Source organism: Eschrichtius robustus, chromosome 16, assembly GCF_028021215.1.
Source record: "Eschrichtius robustus isolate mEscRob2 chromosome 16, mEscRob2.pri, whole genome shotgun sequence".
In the NCBI taxonomy this organism is placed as follows: domain Eukaryota; kingdom Metazoa; phylum Chordata; class Mammalia; order Artiodactyla; family Eschrichtiidae; genus Eschrichtius; species Eschrichtius robustus.
This window is the reverse complement of record NC_090839.1, coordinates 27,085,999-27,107,760: the sequence shown is the minus strand read 5'-3', so window position 1 is coordinate 27,107,760 and position 21,762 is coordinate 27,085,999. Positions and strand designations below refer to the sequence as shown.

The following is a 21,762-nucleotide window of genomic DNA, read 5'->3' as shown; positions in this document are numbered from 1 at the left end:
TTTTACCTCAGGGATAAGCCCCCAACGTGCAGTGTCAAACAGTCATGAGAAGACAGTTTTGGACCTTCAAATTAGCACAGATTCGTATATATAGTACTAATTGCCGGCAAGGTTAATGTGAGATAAGCACCTTTTCATGCCACCCATGCAAGTGTAAACTGGTAGATTTCTGAAAAGTTATTAATTGGCAGTACATATCATGAACTGCCAAATAGTTAACTTGTTTGTTTGTTTTGTTTTTAACTTTTGGCTGCACTTTTAACTTTTGGTGCGGCCTGTGGGATCTTAGTTCCTCAACCAGGTATCGAACCCGCACCCCCTGCAGTGGGAGCGCAGAGTCTTAACCACTGGACCACCGGGGAAGTCCTAGTTAACTTGTTTTGATCCACTATCTTCTAGAATTTTCCTAAGGAAAGCATTAAAGCCACAAAAATTTGGTCTAGAAATATTTATTGCAGCCTATTTTATAATTTAAATAAACTGGAAATTGCCTGATATTCCATAATAATGGATTGGTTATATTATGGTACAGCCATACAATGAAAAATTGTACAGACATTAAAATAGTAATTGTAGAGAGTGTTTACTGACATAAGGAAATGCTCATGATCATACATCAGCTTAAAATAACAAAGTATTGTTACACAGTAAATACAATATTTTATTGTTAAAAATTTTATATGCACATGTACATACATAAAGGACTAAAGGAAATATGTCAAAACAGTGGTATTATTAAGTATATAAATCATTTTCTCTATCTTTCTGGTTTATTTTTTAATCTATGAATGTTTTTGAGTTTTATATTTTTTGTTCAGTCTTTCTGGAGTTTTAAAAAATTGTCTACAATACTCATTTACTACTTTTTGTTCATTTGAATATCATGCCATATATCAAAAAAATTTTTTTACTTTTCTTATTACACAAGTAAGAGCACATACAGACATACCTCCGAGATATTGCGGGCTCAGTTCCAGACCATCACAATAAAGTGATTATCACAGTAAAGGGAGTCAAACAAATTTTTTGGTTTCCCAGTGCATATAAAAGTTATGTTTATACTATACTGCAGTCTATTAAATGTGCAGTAACAGTATGTCTAAAGAAATACCTTAATTTAAAAATACTTTAGTGCTAAAAATGCTAACCATCATCTGAGCCTTCAGCAAGTCCTAATCTTTTTTGCTGGTGGAGGGTCTCACCTCAGTGTTGATGCTGCTGACTGATCAGGGTGTTTGGCTGCTGTAGGTTGGGGTGGCTGTGGCGATTTCTTAAAATAAGACAGCAGTGAAATTTGCCAAATCAAGTGACTCTTCCTTTCATGGACAATTTCTCTGTAAACATGCAATGCTGTTTGATAGCATTTTACCCACAGCAGAATTTCTTTCAAAATTGGAGTCAGTCCTCTGAAACGCTGCCTCTGCTTTATCAACCAAGTTTATGTAATATTCTAAATTCTATGTTGTCATTTCAACAGTCTTCACAGTATCTTCACCAGGAGTAGATTCCATCTCAAGAATCCACTTTCTTTGCTTATCTGTAAGAAATAACTCCTTATCCGTTGAAGTTTTTTCATGAGATGGCAGCAATTCAGTCCCATCTTTAGGCTCCACTTCTAATTCTAGTTCTCTTGCTGTTTCCACTGCATCTGCAATTACTTCTTCCTCTGAAGTCTTGAACCCCACAATTCCATCCATGAGGGTTGGAATCAGCTTCTTCAAAACTCCTATTAATGTTGATATTTTGACCTCTTCCTATGAATTACAAATGTTCTTAATGGCATCTAGAATGGTGAATCCTTTCCAGAAGGTTTTCAGTTTACTTTGCCCAGATCCATCGGAGGAATCACACTCTACGGCAGCTATAGCTTTATGAAACGTATTTCTTAAATAATAAGACTGCAAAGTCAAAATGACTCCTTGATCCATGGGCTGCAGGATGGATCTGTGTTAGCAAGCATGAAAATAACAGTAATCTCATTGTACATCTCCAGCAGAACTCTTGGATGACCAGGCGCATTGTCAATGAGCAGTGATATTTTGAAAGGAATCTTTCTGAGCAGTAGGTCTCAACAGTGGATTTAAAGTATTCAGTAAACCATGTTGTAAACAGATGTGCTATCATCCAGGCTTGTTGTCCCATTTCTAGAGCACAGGCAGAGTAGATTTAGCATAATTCTTTAGGGCCCCAGGATTTTCGGAATGGTAAATGAGCATCGGCTTCAACTTAAAGTCACCAGCTGCATTAGCCTCTAATGAGAGTCAGCCTGTCCTTTGAAGCTTTTAAGCCAGGCATTGACTTCTCCTTTCTAGCTATGGAAGTCCTAGATGGCATCTTCTTCCAATCGAAGGCTGTTTCGTCTACATGGAATATCTGATGTTTAGTGTAGCCACCTTCTACATCAGCACTTGCTGCTTTACCTTGCGCTTTTATGTTATGGAGACGGGCTTCTCTCCTTAAACCTCATGAACCAACCTCTCCTAGCTTCAGACTTTTCTTCTGCCGCTTCCTCACCTCTCTCAGCCTTCATAGAATTGAAGAGGGTTAGGCCTTGCTCTGGATGAGGCTTTGGCTTAAGGGAATGTTGTGGCTGCTTTGATCTTCTCTCCAGACCACTCAGACTTTCTCCGTAACAGCAGTAAGGCTGCTTTGCTTTCTTACTATCATTCCTGTATTCACTGGAGTAGCACTTTTAATTTCTTTCAAGAACTTCTCTTTTGCATTCACAACTTGGCTAATTATTTGGTGCAAGAGGTCTAGTTTTCAGGAATCTCAGCCTTTGACACATGTTCCTTGCTAAGCTTAATCATTTCTAGCTTTTGATTTAACGTGAGAGACAGGCAACTCTTCCTTTCACTTACACACTTAGAGGCCACTGTAGGGTTATTGGCCTAATTTCAATATTGTTCTGTCTCAGGGAATAGGGAGGCTGGAGGAGAGGGAGAGAGATGGGGGAACAACTGGTTGGTAGAGCAATCAGAACACGTTTACTGATTAAGTTTGCCATCTTATATGGGCACAGGTCATGGCACCCCAAAACAATTGCACTAGTAACGTCAGAGATCACTGATAACGGATCACTATAACAGATATAATAATAATGAAAAATTTTGAAATGTTGTGAGAATTACTAAAATGTGACTCAGAGACACAAAGTGAGGAAATGCTATTGGAAAAATGGTGCCAATAGACTTGCTTGATGCAGGTTGCCACAGACCTTCAATTTGTAAAAAATACAATATCTACAAAGTGCTGTGAAATGAAGCACAATAAAATAAGGTGTGCCTATTTTACTTTTATAATCAGTTAAAAAAATAATAAGTTGCTTCTAAAGACACCACTCAAAAACTATCACAGTTAACATTTTAGTGTGCTGGTTTACATTATTTTTTCATGCATTTGGTTTGTGGAATGTGGGGAGGAGATTTTCCTTGTATATAGCTGTAAGCCGACGTTTGTGCCCTCCTTTTTCCGTGTGACAGTTCTCTGGGAAATACGTTCTCATGTCACTTACACTCCTGTGTCAGAGTGGAGCTGGTTGACACCTGAGGGACCCTCAGCCCTGGTCAGGGATGTGGGTCCTTGGGGGTGGTCCCTGCAGGAGCTGCCTTCTCCGGAGCCCAAGAAGAGCCTCGCTTTCTGGCCCTTTGCTGCAGGAAGACACGATGGAAGAGTCCGGGTGGAAGCTGGTGCACGGCGACGTCTTCAGGCCCCCCCAGTACCCCATGATCCTCAGCTCCCTGCTGGGCTCAGGCATTCAGCTCTTCTGTATGATCCTCATCGTCATCTGTGAGTAAGCCCGGCAGGGGTGGAGGTGGGGTGAGGGTTTGGGGAGGGGGAGCTGTGGTCACCAGAGCAGCACAGGCCTGAGTCTGAGAAAAGGGTGGGCTTCCCTTCCTGGGGCAGGGGGGCATGTCAACATCTCTGGGCCAGACAGAGCCATCCATCCCAGCAAGAGGGCTGGTCCTCTCAGCCACAGGCCCTGGTGATTTGCTCCTCCTCAGATCTTTCCAGCACCATCGATAGCCCCCGACATCCACACCACCAATGAAGCCACATATCAGCACTCTGAGGTTGGCCTCCTTTTGCAGTCAGGCATTAAGTGACTTACCCATTTCAGCACCAGGATTAGGACTGGAATCAGGTCTTTTTTCTCAGAAAACACCCCCAAAATGAATATATAGTAGTTACAGGCAGTTCTGAAGTCAATCTGCCTAAATTTTTTTTTTTTTTTTACGATTTTAACTTCTTTTTTTTTTTTTTTTTTTTGCTGACATATTACACTGTATTAGTTTAAGGTATATAAAATAATGATTTGATATTATATGTATATATTGCAAAATGATTACCATAGTGAGTTTAGTTAATATCCATCACCTCGCATAGTTACAAATTTTTTTTTTCTTGTGATGAGAACTTTCAAAATCTAATCTCTTAACGACTAATCTGCCTAAATTTCTATCTCAGCCTCATGCCTCCAAGCTTTGTGACCTTGGACAAGTCATTTAACTTCTGTGAGCCTCTCATTTAACCTCGTGAGCCGCAGCTTCCTCATCTGAGGAATGTGGGAACTAACCTCCACCTCAGAGGGTTGATGAGGTAGATTCAGTGAGCTGGCATTCGTAATGCTCTCAGCTCAGTGCCTGGTTGGTTGCAAGTGCTCTGTGGGCTGGCCATTACCATTAAGATGCATGGGGCTTCCCTGGTGGTACAGTGGTTAAGAATACGCCTGCCAACGCAGGGGACACGGGTTCAAGCCCTGGTCCAGGAAATTCCCACATGCCGCGGAGCAACTAAGCCCCTATGCCACAACTACTGAGACTGCGCTCTAGAGCCCTCGGGCCACAACTACTGAAGCTCGCGCACCTAGAGCCCGTGCTGCGCAACAAGAGAAGCCACCGCAATGAGAAGCCCGAGCACTGCAATGAAGAGTAGCCCCCACTCACCGCAACTAGAGAAAGCCTGCGCGCAGCAACAAAGACCCAATGCATCCATAAATAAATAAAAATAAAATAAATTAAAAAAAAAAAAGAAAAAGATGCAGCCAGCCGTGGCCCAGCAACTGCTGCACCCCTCTGAACCCCAGCTAAGACCCAGTCTTCTCCAGTAGGGTAGGGAGAGGGAGTAGGGAGCCTCATCTAGCCTCACCTGCCCTGGGGCCCTGTGAGCCAGCCCGCGACTAGGCCTTGGGGCCTAGAGACCCTGACTTTCCCTCTCTTGCCCCTCCCTCCTCAGTTGTGGCCATGCTTGGGATGCTGTCACCCTCCAGCCGGGGAGCTCTCATGACCACGGCCTGCTTCCTCTTCATGTTCATGGGGTACGTGTGCATGAGTGGGGTCCCAGGGCTGGCGCAGACCGCCTGCACTGCAACTAACAGGTCCCCTTGTGTGGATCCCTTCCGTTTCCCCACAGGGTGTTCGGTGGATTTTCCGCCGGCCGTCTGTACCGCACTCTAAAAGGCCATCGGTGGAAGAAAGGAGCCTTCTGTGTAAGTGTCCTAAACCTCCTCCCTGTGTTCTTGGGGAGCCAGGAAGCTTCCTCCTGGGCTCCTCGGGAGCAGCGTAGGCAGGCTCTGGTGGGGGGTTAGGGCCAGGTGCTGAGCAGCAGCCCGATGGGGTGGGAGGAGCACACCCGAGGGCCAGGAGTGCTGGGCTCTCACCCACGGGTGCTTCCCTCTGAGGCCTTAGTAGCCGCATCCATGAAAAGAGGGAATTGAACTTAGGTGATTTTTAGCCTACATTGTCCCATGGCTCAAGCACAAGAAGAAATAGGGGATTCAGAATAACAGGAGTTACACACCATCCCAGGTGTCAAAGTTTAAGGTCAAAACCTGATCAGCAGGGCAGCTGTGAGAACACTTTCCTGCCGGGGCGGGAGAAGCCAGGCCCCACGTCACCGTCAGCCTGTTTTCCAGACTCCGGTGCCTCTGCTCCTCTTCAGTAAGGTCCGCTTCTGATGTTCACTGTCCTGCTGGCGGTGAGGAGAGTTCTTGGCAGCAGAAAAGACCACAGAAACCGGAGGACGCCTGGGAGTTGACCCTGCCTCCCAGGGAGCCCTGAGCCCCTTCTCCCAGAGCAAGTGAGCCCTTAGAGGACCAGGGAAACCCCTGGTGCCAAATTCAGAGAAGCCTCTAGACCCAAGCCTTCTGAAACCATTCTCACAGCTATCAAAAGCGCAGGGGAACTCAGGCTATCCCAGCTCTGGCAAATACCCCTGGCAATTAATAAGCCCTCAGTATAGAAGAGCTGTGACAGCGGTTCTGGAAAGATCAAAAAGAGTTTCCTAAATTCTTGATGCATCAGGTGTTTTTCTCAGGCTACTGTGTGCCGAGACCCAGGGATCTTCAGAGCTGTAAAACCCAGCCCTCTCCTCCCCTGGTGAGACTTCCCTGATGAGGTCTCCCACCAGATACCCTCCAAGTCTCCCTGTACTGGTCCCCCGGCAAACCCCGTCTCTCTGCCCCAAACCTGCTCCCTGCATCCGGTGGCACCATCATCCTGCCGGGCCCCCAAGGCAGTCAGCAGGGTGGCTCCCTTTCTTCCTCCGACTCACTAGCACCCCTGCCTCCTCTCATACATCAAGTGTGGACAGTTCTCCTGCCAGATAGTCCACGAATTCCTTCCCATCTCCATCCCCAGGACTCCTGCCCAGGTTCAGGCATCTTTGCCTCCTGCCTGGGCCCTTGGCCGTCCTAGGCCTCCTCAGTTTCCCTGCAAGATTCTGACCCTCCCCTGGTGTGGAGCTCTGCCTTGCTCCACAGGTGGGCCTCTGCTGCAGCCACAGCTGTGCAGGTGTACACCTGCTCTTCTCTCCTCCAGCCCTGCGTGGGCAGCTAAGTCTTAGCTCCGGGGTCACTCTTCCTCCCCCACCAATTCTAACTTCAGGGTCCTCCTTGGCACCCCAGAGGGGCCTGGGCAGAGCCTTGTGCCTATGAGTGCCACTTATGTTGTTCTCCATTTATGGGTCTGAACATTTTTCCTGTTCTTCCTGGTATCTAGCACAGTGCCCAGTCCATAAATTTCAGCCAGGAGGACAGACGAGGAATTCCCTGCTACACAGCAGAGTAAAGCAGGAACACACAGGAAGGGGGGAAATGACGTTTGAGCTGGGCCTCAGAGAGGAGGGTTTCAGCTGGATGGAAGCAGCCAGCAAGGAGGCCTCAGGTTCTGGAACCTCCTGGATCCCAGTCCTGACTCTGTTATCTCCTTGGTTGGTAACCTTGACCAGCCCTCTGAGCCTTGGTTTCCCCACCTCTCCACTGGGGGCTGGTTGCACCTGCGTCTCAGGTCGTCGTGTGGTTGGAAGGAGACTGTATACAGAAGGCCACTGGTCCAGCACTGGCACTCAGACGGCGGATACCTGAGATGCTGATGACTACCTCACAAAGGCCCGGGGCCAGGGGCGTGGAGGAGCAGTGGCCAGTTAGTGGGTGTGGGAGGCTACAGGCTAAAGGTAAATAAAACTGGCCGTGAGGCTGAGCACCAGATTGCAGGGAGCCTCAGGCATCACGGTCAGACCCTCTTGGATGCTCAGGCAGCCGCAGGAGTAAAGGAGGCTCCACTGTAGGTCTAGGGCTTTGGTTCCCAGTGCCTGAGCCCCAGCCCCAGAGGTCTTGACTGGATAGAATACACCGCAGGGCGTCAGGAGCAGGGCCTCTGGAGTCAGACTGCCTGGGTTTGAACCTCTGCTCCACCCTTAACTGACTGTGTGAAGTTGGGGTGTTGGGTATTTAACGTTCCTGGGCCTCAGTGTCCTCTTCTTGAAAAGGGATAGTGACAGTCCTTCCCATCTAGGCCTGTAGTGAGGATGGGGTGAGATGATTGATGAACGTGGAGGCGAGCACCCGCCGCCCCTAAGACTCAATTAAAGCTTACCCACCACTCTGGACAGTTTGGGTTGAGGCCCAGACCTACGTGTTGAGTAAAACTTGTGTTTGGTCATTCCTGTTCAACAAATGCTTATTGAACACTACTGTGCTCTGAGTGCTCGGAGCACGTCAGTGAGCAGACGTGATCCTCCCAAGAGCTTATGTCTGTGGGGGTAACAACAGCGCATGATTATGAACTCGGATGAGGGCAAGGACAGTGCGGTTCAGGGATCTAAAGGGACAGAGAGCAGGAGGCTTGCCTAGTCTGGGGGTCAAGGAGTGCTTTCTGGAAGGGTTTATCCTTGCGCTGAGTCCTACAGGACAGGGAGGGCTTGAGAACCTCTAGTCGGGGAGCCCTGATGGGGCAGGCGGGAACTCTCCCTAGATGCAGCTCCCCAGCCTGGTCTCTCTTGCTTCCAGACGGCGACATTGTACCCTGGCGTGGTTTTTGGCATCTGCTTCGTATTGAATTGCTTCATCTGGGGAAAGCACTCATCAGGGGCGGTAAGTGCCCTTCCCGGCAAGGGAGGGCCAGCTGTGCTCAGGCCCATTCCTGCAGGTCACTTCCTGCTGCTTCCTTCCCTTTTCTAAGTCCCCTGGGGGCTGAGGGCTGACCAGGGTTTCTCCAGCCCTATGCATCCATCTGTCCTGCCCTTCCCATGGGCTCTTTCAGACAGCTGACCAAAGCTCACTTCTCTAAAGGGAGATTTCCACACTCCAGGGGCCAACTGGGGAATTTCCCTTGTCTCAACCAAGGGAAAGCTGCTTGGTACGACTTGACGAGGTCAGTCTCCCAAAACAAGGCTCTCCTCCTAGTGTCCCTGCCCCGAGCTCAGCACCAGCCCCACTACGAGGATTGTGGACTCAGTTGGGGGTGGGGAGATGGTCTTGATGGATTAGCTGCGGGAGAGGTGGGGCAGGTGTTTGCCATCCCAGCCTCAGCAGAGAGAGCCGCCCCCCCTCCACTGGCAGGTGCCCACAGAAGGTCCTTGGGTGAGGCTTGCAGTCCGGGCTGCGGGAGGACTGGTCCTTCCCAGCGGTCCAGGGAGCTGCCCTCAGGAAAGACAGGGTCGTGCTCTTCCTCTCACTTCCTCTTTTTTTATACCTGTCTCCCTTCTGTCTCTCAACATTTTTCTCCCAGTTACCAGCTGCTCACTATAAACACTCATTGCAGAAATTTTAGAAAGGAAAGTACAGAAAAGTTAATGTAGATCTTTAGTATGTTTTGGCAGTCTTTTTTTTTTTTGGCTGGGCCGCACCACGCAGCTTGCAGGATCTTAGTTCCCCGACCAGGGATCAAACCCGTGCCCCCTGCAATGGAAGCGCAGAGTCCCAACCACTGGACTGCCAGGGAATTCCCTGTTTTTGCAGTCTTTTAACTTCTTTTTAGATATATTTAAAATGGAATAATGTAATCTTAAAATTATAAAATAATAGCAAACATATATTATATAGTGCTTACTTTGGAATAAGTATTGTTCTGAACACTTTACAAATATTAATTCATTTCTTCCATTTTGTGTGAGTTGTAAAAACCTAAGACTGTGCAGAGGGGAATTAAAAAAAAAATGAAAAGTCAATTCCAAAGCCCCATACCCCATCTGAGGAAGTGCTGTTAACTTTTTGGTGTAGGCCTCTCCAGGCACGTATGCATATAAGTATTGGGGTGTTTTTATTAAAACGGAGTTCTCTACATACAGTTTTATATCCTGCTTTTTTCACTTAGTGGTATATTGTGGTGTTTTCATTGAGTGAAATTGGGAACACACTATTTGTGCACTTCTGTTTTTTCCCCTTTGTTTTCACTTAACAGACCACACGTAATTTCCCTTCATTCCAGCCCTTCCTCTCCCCTTCATGCTGTCAGTCCCTCCTTCCTTGTTCTTTCCCCACGTCCTCCCTGGTGACAAGCTCCTGTAGGATGCCGTGGTTCCTTCACTTCATGGCTCAACTGGCCCTCCATCTGCCCTCTGCTTTTCCCAGGGCTGGGGTCAGCCCCAGGACAGTCTGGCCAGGAGCCCTGTGGGGGGCGTGTCTGCAGGAGCTTCCCCACCATGGTGGCCCTGCTGTGCCCTTCCTGCCTGGGACCCAGAAGGTCCATCTCCCCCTGCACGGCCCCAGCCTGGGCTTCAGGGCTTGTGGAGCCTCACGGTGCTGTGCCCACAGGTGCCCTTCCCCACCATGGTGGCCCTGCTATGCATGTGGTTCGGGATCTCCCTGCCCCTTGTCTACCTGGGTTACTACTTCGGCTTCCGCAAGCAGCCATATGACAACCCTGTGCGCACCAACCAGATTCCCCGGCAGATCCCTGAGCAGCGGTGGTACATGAACCGATTTGTGGGGTGAGTCTCCGACAAGGGCCAGGCGGGGGCTTCTGGAGTAGGCAAGGCCAACGTTCCCCTGAGCCATCTCCTTGGAAAGACATGGACAGGGGTACCCTCCCACTGTGGGGGCTATGACAGGTGCTCCTGCAGCCCCGGCTGGCTCTAGTAGACTTCCTGAAAGCTTAGCTTCACTCCAAGATAGAGAGGACCAAGTTGTAGCCAGACTCGGTGTTGGCCAGGGAAGGGGTGGAGTGGAAAGGTGCAGGGTGACAGGTAAAGACTACCTTGGACCTTGGGCAAGTCACGCCACCTCTCTGTACCTCAGTTTTCCCATCTACAAAATGGGGAGAATGATGCCCACCTCTTGAGAGGCTATAATGGTACAAAAGCATGCCGAAAGATTTAGACCCACCAAGCAGTGTATGCATTCTCATTCTTGCTGGCTCAGGAGGGAGCCTGAAGCTTCCAGTGGCCCAGGTCTCCCAGCAGTGTTAACCCTCCCATTCTCCGCAGCATTCTCATGGCTGGGATCCTGCCCTTCGGCGCCATGTTCATCGAGCTCTTCTTCATCTTCAGTGTGAGTACCGCTACTTGCTCCCCACCCCTCACCTTCACCCACACTAGCCTAGTCCCTACCCCTCCACTTAGGTGCTCTGCCTCTTACCGCCTATGAAATTTCAGACAGACCTTTTAGCCTCTCAGAGCCCCCATTCTTTGCCCTAAAATAGGGTAACAGTCCTGCCTCTCAGGACAGCTTGGAAGGTTATGTGAGATGTGCCATATGTACGGGGTCTGGTGTGGGAAGGGCTCAGTAAATAGAAGCTGCTTTGGCTGCTTTTGCAATATTGCAGTCAGTCACCACCATTATTAATATCATTGTTGTGTCTGCTTTGATTTCTGGGTCCCTACGTGTCTTTACCTAAGTTACTCGAAACTCCTAGGAAAGTGTGGGGGATGATGCCTAATTCTCAGGATCGTCATGAGGCTGGAACGTGATAATGTCTATAAAAGGCACAGTGCTTGGCATTCAGGAAATGCTTGTTAACTTGTAGCTGCTGTTGTAATGATGATTACTCCTCTGCCAGGCATGCCAAGATGAAAGTTGGCAGAACGGTTCTTCAGAGCCATCTAAGTCCAGCTGACCCGGCTCAGCGCCTAGCATGGAGAGAGGGTCTTGCACTAAGTCAGTGCTGGACGAGCATCCACTCCTCTGGAGTGGCCCAGCCCGTCCCTGCTGAGACCCCCTCGCCCACCCAGCCCTGCCTAGGACAGGTTGGCTGCCTGGGCAGGGAGACTACATCTGTTCTGTTTGTGTGACACTGGGCCAATCACCAGCCTCTCTGAACCTTGACTTCTTTCACTGTAAAATGCCATGCTTTCATAGGCTGACATGTGGTGTTGTACGTAAAGCACGTAGCATTGTGCCTGGCACATGGTGAGCTGCCCCAGGTAGTGGTGGCTGCTGTGTAATTTTGATCGGAGTGGGATTCATTATTTTCCACAAGCTGCTGAGTTCAGGCGGGGGCCACCCATCTCAGGATCAGCCATGCCCCGGCCCCTCCCTAGGAACCCTTTGCTCCAGGGAGGAGAGACCAGTCAGCCATGAGCCAGGCCCACAGGCCCCAGTGGTGTCATGATGGTGTCTCCATTTCTGCCAGTCCTGAGTAAGGGATGGAGTCCCCGAGCACAAGCAGGGAATGCCAGGGGAGTGGGGGCAGGCTAGCTGAAGGCCGGCTGTGGTGTATCCGCAGGCAATCTGGGAGAATCAGTTCTATTACCTTTTCGGCTTCCTGTTCCTCGTCTTCATCATCCTGGTGGTGTCCTGTTCACAAATCAGCATCGTCATGGTATACTTCCAGCTGTGTGCAGAGGTGAGGGGAATGGGGCCCACAGTTTGGGGTGGGGGCAGCTGGGTCCAGTATTGAATTGGGTCAGTGAGGCTGTCTGGGTTTCTCACGTGGTCCTGCCTCTTCTGGCCATGAGGTCTTGGGCAAGTACATCACTTCCCCTTGCCGAGCCTCCATTTGTTCAGCTGTAGACTAGAGTTAATGATCCCTACCTCACTGCATAGTCTTGCGGGGAAGTCACCACGACCTAATGACAGTAGACTCATCAGTACTGAGTCCGCTCCAGTAGTGGTTTCTTCAACAGCTGATGCAGTTTGGGTGACCTGCCCTCCATCTGGGGACTAGCTCTTGGCAGGCAAAACAAGGGCTCTGGGACAGACAGCCTGAGCTGAAACCCTGGCTCCTCTGTTAGTAGCTCTGGATCTTGGGCAGTTGTTTAACCTCCGTGTGCCTTCCGGGCCTAACTCAGAGGGCTGCTGCAGAGACTCAATGAGCTGATTCACACAGAGCACTTAGAACAGTATGTGGCACATGGTGAGCGTTTGCTCAAGAAATGCTAATGTTGTTAATAATGTTCTTTTGTTGTTGCTGATTTTTTTAAATTGAGATATAATTTATAAACAGTAAAGTTCAGCCTTTTTAATCTACAGTTCTGTAAATTTTTAGAAATGCATACAGTTGTGTAACCACCATCACAGTCAAGGTATAAAAGCTTCGCATCACCCCAAATACTACAGTCCTTACCCAGGGTCTTTAGTTCCTCAGGCAGCTCTGAAACTTGGGGAAGAGGTTCTGCCTGGAGACAGCGATGTTTCTCTGTTTCCTCCTCAGGATTACCGCTGGTGGTGGAGGAATTTCCTAGTCTCCGGGGGATCTGCATTCTATGTCCTGGTCTATGCCATCTTTTATTTTGTTAACAAGGTACCACCCTGCATGAGGGAGCCCCCTAGCCCTTTCGGGGCAGGATTGTGGGGGGGAGGGTGCTGGGGAAAAACCCCAAGTGTCTAAGTCTTACTTTTCTGCCAAGAATGAGGAGGACCAAAGTCATCCTAGAACTGTTCCTGCTCTTAGAACATAATCTTTTTAGGAAAGAGAGTATGTTTGGGTGACAAAAGCCTTCAGGATAAATGACAGTGAGAATGTTGTATGCAAAACCTGTGAGATACAACCAAAGCAGAACTTAAAGGGAGTATATCACCTTACAGTGCTTTTAAGAGGAAGTAAGAGAGACTAATACAGTGTTCACCACAAGAAGACAGAAGAAAAAAAAAAAAAAAGAACAGTAACTTGAAAGAATGAAAGTAAATGAGAAGCGTTAATAAAGGTAAAAGCAGAAACTGCTGAAATAGCCTTTAGCACTCAGATGTAGGAACTCGGCTATACTCACAGAGCTCACTGTCCCCAAAGAGTGGCATAAGACTAAGAATACAGACAGATCCCCACAGCAGGTTTATTAGATTTGTGTGTAACACATAAACCAGATGGGCCATGGAGAGGAGTCTGGGGTCGCTCTGGTGGACCCCATGTTACCTCTGGAGCTTACTCTGAAGACAGTTTTACCCGCTGTACTTTGGGTATCCAGAACCCCAAACCGAGAAGTCCTCTGCTTAGAACCAGGGTGTATTCCCAAACTAGAGGCATAGGTCAGCTGGGCGAAGCTTGGAATTCCCTTTCCCGAAAATGTCAGGTTGGAAAGGACTGTCCAGATATTTGAGTGCGGTGCTCCACCCCTGCTTCCAGTTTGCTGACTGCCCTCTTCTCCAGCGATCCCAACAAGTGATCATCTAGCTCAGGGGTCAGCCAAACTGTAGCCCATGGGCCAGGAGGCCTGCTTCTGTAAACAAAGTTTTATTGGCACACAGCCATGCTTGTTCATTTACATATTGTCAAGGCTGTTTTTACACTACAATGGCAGAGTGGAGTAGTTTTGACAGAGGCCACATGGCCTAAACTATTTATAATCTGGTCCTTTAAGAAAAAGCTTGCTGACCCCTGCTCTAGCACATCCAGCAACAGAAGACACTCCCTCCTGATGCTTCCATTCTCTGGATAGCTCCTGTCATTATCAAGGCCTTCCTTAAGTCACACTGAAATCTGCCTCCCTGTAAATTCCATCTTCAGACCATAGTCTTGTTCCTGGAACGCTGCAGAACAAATCTAATTTTCCTTCTCTACAGCCCATATTAATCAGAACTATTTTGAATGGAAGGTGACCAAAACCAGTTCCAACTGGCTTAAGCAAAAAAGAGAATGTTTTGGCTGATGTAAGTTTAATAAGTAGTTGGAGTTCTAGCTTCAGGCTTCGTTAGATCCAGCAGCTCAAATGGTGTCAGGGCTCTGTGTTTATTCCTCAGCTCTGTGTGTGTTTTCTTGGCTTCAATCTGCAGGCAGGATCTTTCCACAAAGTAGAAGAGTGACCAATAGCAGCCCTAGAGTCTCCTTTTCTCAGCTTTGCAGCTCTAGAACTAAAAGAACATCTTTCCTCTATCATTATGTTATAAATCCCAGGGAAGACACTCATTGGCCCAGGCTACATGCCATCCCTCACTGTTCCTCATGTCCAGTAGGATGGCATACTCTGATTGACTAGCTTAGGTTTTGTATTAGGACCGACAGCCCCAGTAGGACCACAAAGTAGGGAGTGGGTACCCGAGACACCAGGAAGAAGGAAGACAGGAGCCAGTGTCGGGCAAGCAAAACCTGCTACCATAGCCGCCTACACAAGGGTCACGTCTCAGCCTCCTGCCCTTCCTGCCTCTGGCCCAGGCTTTCTTCTCTGCTCTGAAAACCTCCTCCAGCCCCAGAGCCCTGTCTGTAAAATGGTGGCCTTGGCCTGTCTGAACTCTAAGGAACTTTCCAGCGCTGCCTTTTTGCCTCATCCGTTTCCTGGTTTTACCACTGGATTTACCACTGCCCTGTTTCGCCCCTCACCTTCGCCCCATCTTCAGCCATAAGAAAGCTCATAAAAGGAGACATAGGCAGTTGAGCTGGAAAACATGGCCTTCACCCCTAGTTTGAGGATATTTGACTTCAGGGAGACGGTCTCAAATAGTGACCCTTATTATTTTCTTCTGGGCTCCTGGCATTTTGTGACCATGTGTCTGCCCATGAGCCCTAGAACAGGCCCCACTCAGGCCCCGGTGGGCTGGGCAGGTCTTGATACCAAGGTCCTAGATTAGTTCCACTTGGCCCAGCAAACCCCACCACACCCCAGATTCCCTAGCATTCCTGACCAGGCCTCAGAACTCTGCAAAGGAGTTCAAATGCTCCAAGATAAAAATCCCCGTGAGAGGGTAACGAAAGTGACAGAGCGCACTCAGGTGGAGAGGACTGTAGGCTGAGACAGGCTCATGGTGGCTCTCTGTTCCTAAAGCCAGGAGCCCTGGACGCCTCTCTCCTGCCCCCACTTCCTGTGCTCCAGCATCCAGGAGTCTCACTGTACTGTTCTGGGGACTGTGGAGAGTGAAGAAGTGACAGCTATGGCCATTGCTGCCTTTGTCATTCTGGCACTGGCCCCTGAGGTCAGCCCCATCTCCCAGCGAGCTCCCAGGCCCTTCCCCAGGAAGACTCCCACTCCCTCCTACCCCCACAAGAAATGTCCTGAGTCAGTGGATTTGGGCCTTAGGCTCTTAGCCCTCTAGCCCCAGGTTCAAATCCCAGCTCCTTCTGTTTCCCAGCTGTGTAACTCTGCCCCATCTGTAAAGTGAGTTAGTAACCTACCATAGTGGTTGTGAGCATCCAAGGCGGTGCACGGGCCCTGGTACTGATGAAGGTTCACCATGACTGTGAGACCCACCTGCCCCTCGCTGCCCACCTGGGGCAGGCCCCTTCCCCTTGCTAGGCTTCAGCTTCACCACGAGATCAGTGAGAAGGTAGGGGGACACCCAGGTGGCTACGGCAGGCTGGCACTAAGCGTGTCCCCTCTCTTCTCTCCCCTGCTTGTGGCCCAGCTGGACATCGTCGAGTTCATTCCCTCTCTCCTCTACTTTGGCTACACGGCCCTCATGGTCCTGTCCTTCTGGCTTCTCACGGGCACCATCGGCTTCTATGCAGCCTACATGTTTGTCCGCAAGATCTACGCTGCTGTGAAGATAGACTGATGGGGGTGGGCCGTGGCCTGGCCCACTCCATCCACGGACAGGAAGCCACCCCACGTGGGGAACTGCAGGCACGTAAAATAAAATAACTCCTGCTCGTTTGGAATGTAACTCCTGGCACAGTGTTCCTGGATCCTGGGGCTGCATAGGGGGCGGGAGGGCCTATAGATGAATCTTGCATTTTTCTTCATCATCTTATTCCAGTTCTGTGGGGGATGAGTTTTTTGTGGGTTGTTTTTCTTCAGTGCTAAGAAAGATCCCTCCAGCAGGAACTCTCAGACCTGTTTATTCAGGTTTATTTTTGGTTTGGAGTTTTTTCCTTAGTTTTTTTAACAAATGGATCCAGGATGGATAAACCCATCAAGACACTGGGTTCTGGTCACTGTCTCCACCTCAGTTCGTCAGGGCTGTTGGCCACCCCACGACTGACCGGAAGAGGAAACGCTGGGCCTTCCAGGGCTTCAGTGAGATTTCTGAGCCTCTCGCTGCCCGTCCTCGCCACTGATGCCGCGACAAAGCACAGCTCAGCCTGGGCACGCATCCTCAGTGCCAACCAGCCTCTTCCAGCCCCTTTTCCTCCCTCTTCTCTCCTCCCCAGCCTCCTCCCAGGGCTGCTCGAGGCGGGGCTTCCCGCCAGGCCTCAGGTCATCTTGTCACTGGGAGCAAGCCCAGGTCTTGGTTGCTACAAGGAAATCCCCTGGAAGTACTGGGCACCAAATGCCCCAGGACAGCAGGAGTTGCCCCTGCTCAGAGCAGTGAGAGTTTGCTGGACCAGAGGAGAGACTTGCAATGAACTGTCTTTGTGCCAAGAAACCCTGGATCCAGGGCCAAGTGTTTCCAGAGCCAAACCAAGCATCCGTGTGTCTGTGTCTGGGCTGAGGGTCCTCACCCCGCAGGATGCTCCTCAGCCCCTTCCTTGTGGGGGTCGCTGCTCTTTGCAGAGTGTGCTAGGGGGGGGCCCTCTCCTCCATTTCCAGGGCGGGACAAGGCCTGGAGACCGCAGATCCCCTCCTTCAGGTGGCTGGGAAGAGGCGCTCTCCCTGACATCCCCCAGCCTTAGTGCCCACGCACAGCTCTTCTAGCCAGACCCCTCCCCTCCACCTCCTGTCTGAGTTCTCGCCTCCTTTGAGGAACACCCAGAACACTGGTTGCGAGAAGGAAGATGGAAAGTAAGTTCTGTCATTCCTTCCCCAAGTCCCAGGAATAGGCAAGGAGCCTAAGTTAGAAAGCGGAGCTGACGTGCAGGCCTGGCTTCCCTGTCAGCGCCCACTCCTCCTAACCCCCCGCCCCTGCCCCCGTGCGTGTCACAGACGTTTGCTCTTAAGCTGCAAGAGACCAAACCCACCCTGGGGTTGGGGTTTAAGTAGCAGCCACTCGCCCTTGCTGCAGGCCCTTGAGGAAGCCCACCACAAGACAAAGCTCAGGATGCTGGCTGAGCTAGGAACACACCACCCTCACCGCCGGCCCTCCCCCCGCACTCCCCCAGCAGCCCTCACCAGCTCCACCAGTCAAACCGGTGATCTTCTCAACCTTGCCTCACAGCGACTCCGCAGTGCCAAGCGGCGTCCACCAAGAATCAGGTTGGAGGAAAGGGAACCCAAGCAGTAGAGTATGATAATGGAGTCTTGTTCATTCGAATCTTGGATTTTTCCCTAAGAAATTCTCTTTTGGGGGGAGTGGGGAAACGGACTCCTCGTAAAGAGTTCAAACAGCATCGATTTTTCTGACTTTTCAAATCATCATCATCATTATTTTTAATTAAAAGATGCCTGTATGCCTTTTTTTGGTCCAGTTGTAAATAAATATGTCATTGTCCTGTTGTCATGTCTCTTGAATCTCTTCAAGGGTTACAGGTATGAGGTGAGACAGATTCCCCGAGTGTGTTGAGCTGAGTGGTTTCCCTCAAAGCTCAGTCTCATGTCAGGCTTTCTAGGGCCCAGGCCACTGCTCTTCCCCTGCCTGGTGCTTGTTCACAGCCTCTGCCATCTGCTTAGCCCCTCGATACTGAATCACTAAGCATGCCCCTCTGGTCCCACAAGTAGGAGATGGTAATCATGTGTGAGCTTTGGTAGCAGTGAGACCTGGTTTTTAAATGATTCCCAGCTCCAATATTTTGCTGCTAACTCACTTCACCTCTCTGTCATGTAAGACACCTTCAGTTGCAGGCAGTGGAAATGGGTCACACAGCCTAAAGCCCCAAGGAGGATTGACTAGCTCATAAGTCAGCAAGGAAAGGAGTGATTTGGCTTCAGGTCTGGACAGATCCAGGCGCACAAAGGATAGCCTTAAGATTCTCCCTGTCTCCACTGTGCTTTTCTCTGTACCATTTGTCCCATTGTCAACAGTCTCCTTTCCTATGGGGGAGGCAGGGAGAGCATGGCACAGATCACTCTAGGCTTAAATTAGCCAGTTTGGAAAGCCCAGAAGAAAAAGAAAGACATCTCCTTATGTCAGGATACTCAATATAGATAAATCCTAGGAAAGGTCTCTGATGGGCCTGGCTTGGGTTACTGCTCATACATCTTGGACCAATCACTACATCCTGGGGGATAGAGTCCTATTACAGGCTGCATACCCCAAGTGTACTGGATACTGTGAATTTCAGCCCACCAGAGTCACGTGGAATGGGTGATGAAAGAACAGTTAACCACTGTAGGGTATGCACAGCAAACAAAAGCAACATTTGCCTGTTAGACCCACCCACTCCAATGCCAAACCTCAGTGAGAAAGGTGCTGGTTGCCATTCATGGGATACTTCCTGTGTTCCAGACACTGTTACAAACACTTTCCATGTGTTAGCCCATTTAATCTTGAATATGATCCTCTGAGGCATGTTCCGTTATTAGCCTCCTTTTACAGAGGAGGTAACAGGCACCAGTAGTTCAGGTAGCCTGCTGGGGGGTCCCATGGCAAGTGAGTGCTGGAGTAGTACTCAACTGAAGCAGCCAGACTCCGAGACCTGTTCTTCCAACCACTACTATAGCTGCTTTTTTAAAAGAATGTGTATTTTAAAAAAGAGAATGTGTATTTATGTTTATATTTTTAATATAAATTATAATTGACAGAAACTACACAATTTGATATGTTCTGATGTATGTGTGTATGTGTGTGTGTATACAATTTATTTATTTATTTTTTGGCTGTGCCGTGCAGCATGTGGGATCTTAGTTCCCCAACCAGAGGTCAAACCCGCAACCCCTGCAGTGGAAGCGTGGAGTCTTAACCACTGGACCACCAGGGAAGTCCCATGTTTTGACATATATATATATATATCATGAAACCATCACCACAATCAAGATAGTGAACATATTCATCGACCCAAGTTTCCTCATGTCCTTTGTAATCCTGGCCTCTAGCCTCTCACCATTCCTGTTTTCTGTCACTATAGATTAGTTTACCTTTCCTAGGGCTTTATATAAATGAAATCATATGTATGCTTTTTTTGTCTTTTTTCATTCAGCATAACTATTTTGAGATTAATCCACATTGTTATGTATATCAGTAGTTCATTCCTCTATATTTCAGAGTATATGAAATCCCATTGTATGGCTATACCATCATTTGTTTATCTACTTATATATTGACAGACATTTGTGTCTCAAGTTTTTGGCTATTACAAATAAAGTTGCTGTGAATAAGTGAAGCAGTGAAATGGCTGGATCATATGATGGTGGTAATGTTTAAACTGCCAAGCTCTTTTCCAAGGTGGTTGTATCTATAATTTCACATTCCCATCAGCAGTATATAAGAGTTCCAGTTGCTCCACGTTCTGACACTTCCTGTGGTTAATCTTTTTAATTTCAGCCATTCGAACAGGTGCAAAATAATGTCTCACTGTGATTTCAATTTACATATCCCTAGTGACAACTTTTATTGAGCATCTTTTCATGTGCTTATCTGTCATCCATATATCTTCTTTGATGAAATGTCTGTTCAAATCCTTTGCCCATTTTTTAATGAGTTGCTTGTTTTTTTAAATTAAGTTTTGAGAGTTCTTTATGTATTCTGCATACAAGTCCGTTATCAGATATATGCTTTGCAAAGATTTTCTCCTAGTTTGTGGCTAGTGTTTTCCTTCTCTTAATAGTGTCTTTTAAAGAGCAGAAATTTTTAATTTTGAAAGAGTCCAATTATCAATTCGTTCTTTCATGGATTTGGGTTAGGGTGTCATATCTAAGACATCTTTGCCTAACTCAAGGTTACAGTGATTTTTCTCCTATGTTTTCTTTTAGAAGTTTCATAGTTTTAGGTTTTGTGTTTAGATCTGTGATCCATTTTGAGGCAATTTTAGTATAGGTGCAACATATGGATCCAAGTTTTTTGTTTTTTTTTTTACCATTTCTTGAAAAGCTTATCTTTTCTCTTTGTGTCTTTGACAAAAATCAGTTGCCCACCTGTGTGTGGATTTATTTCTGGAATTTCCATTCTGTTCCATTGTTCTGTCCATCTTTATGCCAATGCCACACTTTTTATTACTGTAGCTTTATAATAATTCTTAGAATCAGGTGTTGTTAGCCCTCCAATTTTGTTCTTTTTCAGCATTTCGAGGCCCTTTGATTTCCATATGAATTTTAAAATCATCTTGTCAATTTCCACAAAAACACCTGCTGTAATTTCTTTTTTAAAAAAATTATTTATTTATTTAGGCTGCACTGGGTCTTAGCTGCAGCTCACAGGATCTTTGTTTAGTTGTGGCATGCGGACTCTTAGCTGCAGCATGCATGCGGGATCTAGTTCCCTGACCAGGGATCGAACCCAGGCCCCCTGTACTGGGAGCTCGGAGTCTTACCCACGGGACCACCAGGGAAGTCCACACTTGCTGTAATTTCAATTGAGATTCTGTTAAATCTATAGATCAATTTGGGAAGAATTGACATCTTAACGTTGAGTCTTCTGACCTGTGAACAACTTATATCTCTCCATTTAATTTCTCTCAACCATATTTTGCAGTCTTCAGTGTATAAGTCTTTCACAGCTTTTTGTCAGATTTATTCCTATTTCATACTTTTGATGCCATTAAAAATGGTGTTTTTTAATTTCTAATTTTTTCATTGCTAGCAATAGAAATATAATTGAGTTTATTTTTTTTTGGCTGCACTGGGTCTTTGTTGCTGTGTGCGGGCTTTCTCTAGTTGTGGTAAGCAGGGACTACTCTTTGTTGTGGTGCGCGGGCTTCTCATGGTGTCTTCTCTTGTGGAGCAAGGGCTCTAGGCGTATGGGCTCAGTAGTTGTGGCTCGCAGGCTGTAGAGCGCAGGCTCAGTAGTTGCGGCGCATGGGCTTAGTTGCTCCGCGGCATGTGGGATCTTCCCGGACCGGGGCTCGAACCCGTGTCCCCTGCATTGGCAGGCGGATTCTTAACCACTGTGCCACCAGGGAAGCCCCACAACTGAGTTTTATATATTGATCTTATATCCTAAAACCTTGCTAAATTCACGTATTAGTTCTTGTAGCTGTTTTTGGGGGGGTTTTTGTTTGTTTTGTTTTTTTTGTCTTTTGTATATTCCTTCAGAATTCAACATAGATGATCATGTTGTCTTGCACTGGCTACAGCCTCGAATACAGTGCTGAATGGTGCGAGTGGACATCTCTCTTTAATTTGCTCTCTTCTAGTTTCTTAAGGTGGAAG

General features: G+C 48.1%; 1 protein-coding gene across 1 annotated transcript in view; it reads left to right on the top strand.

Moving 5' to 3' along the window:
- TM9SF4 (transmembrane 9 superfamily member 4) overlaps positions 1-17,955 on the top strand; it is a 54,854-nt gene extending 36,899 nt beyond the window's left edge. Inside the window, exons 10-18 of the mRNA XM_068565378.1 lie at positions 3,657-3,789; positions 5,236-5,317; positions 5,413-5,488; positions 8,288-8,371; positions 10,034-10,209; positions 10,705-10,768; positions 11,943-12,062; positions 12,870-12,959; positions 15,989-17,955. Of these exons, the coding sequence (XP_068421479.1) occupies positions 3,657-3,789; positions 5,236-5,317; positions 5,413-5,488; positions 8,288-8,371; positions 10,034-10,209; positions 10,705-10,768; positions 11,943-12,062; positions 12,870-12,959; positions 15,989-16,138 (975 nt within the window). The 3' untranslated portion in view covers positions 16,139-17,955. The remainder of the gene's footprint in view (positions 1-3,656; positions 3,790-5,235; positions 5,318-5,412; positions 5,489-8,287; positions 8,372-10,033; positions 10,210-10,704; positions 10,769-11,942; positions 12,063-12,869; positions 12,960-15,988) is intronic.
- Positions 17,956-21,762: the final 3,807 nt, after the last annotated feature.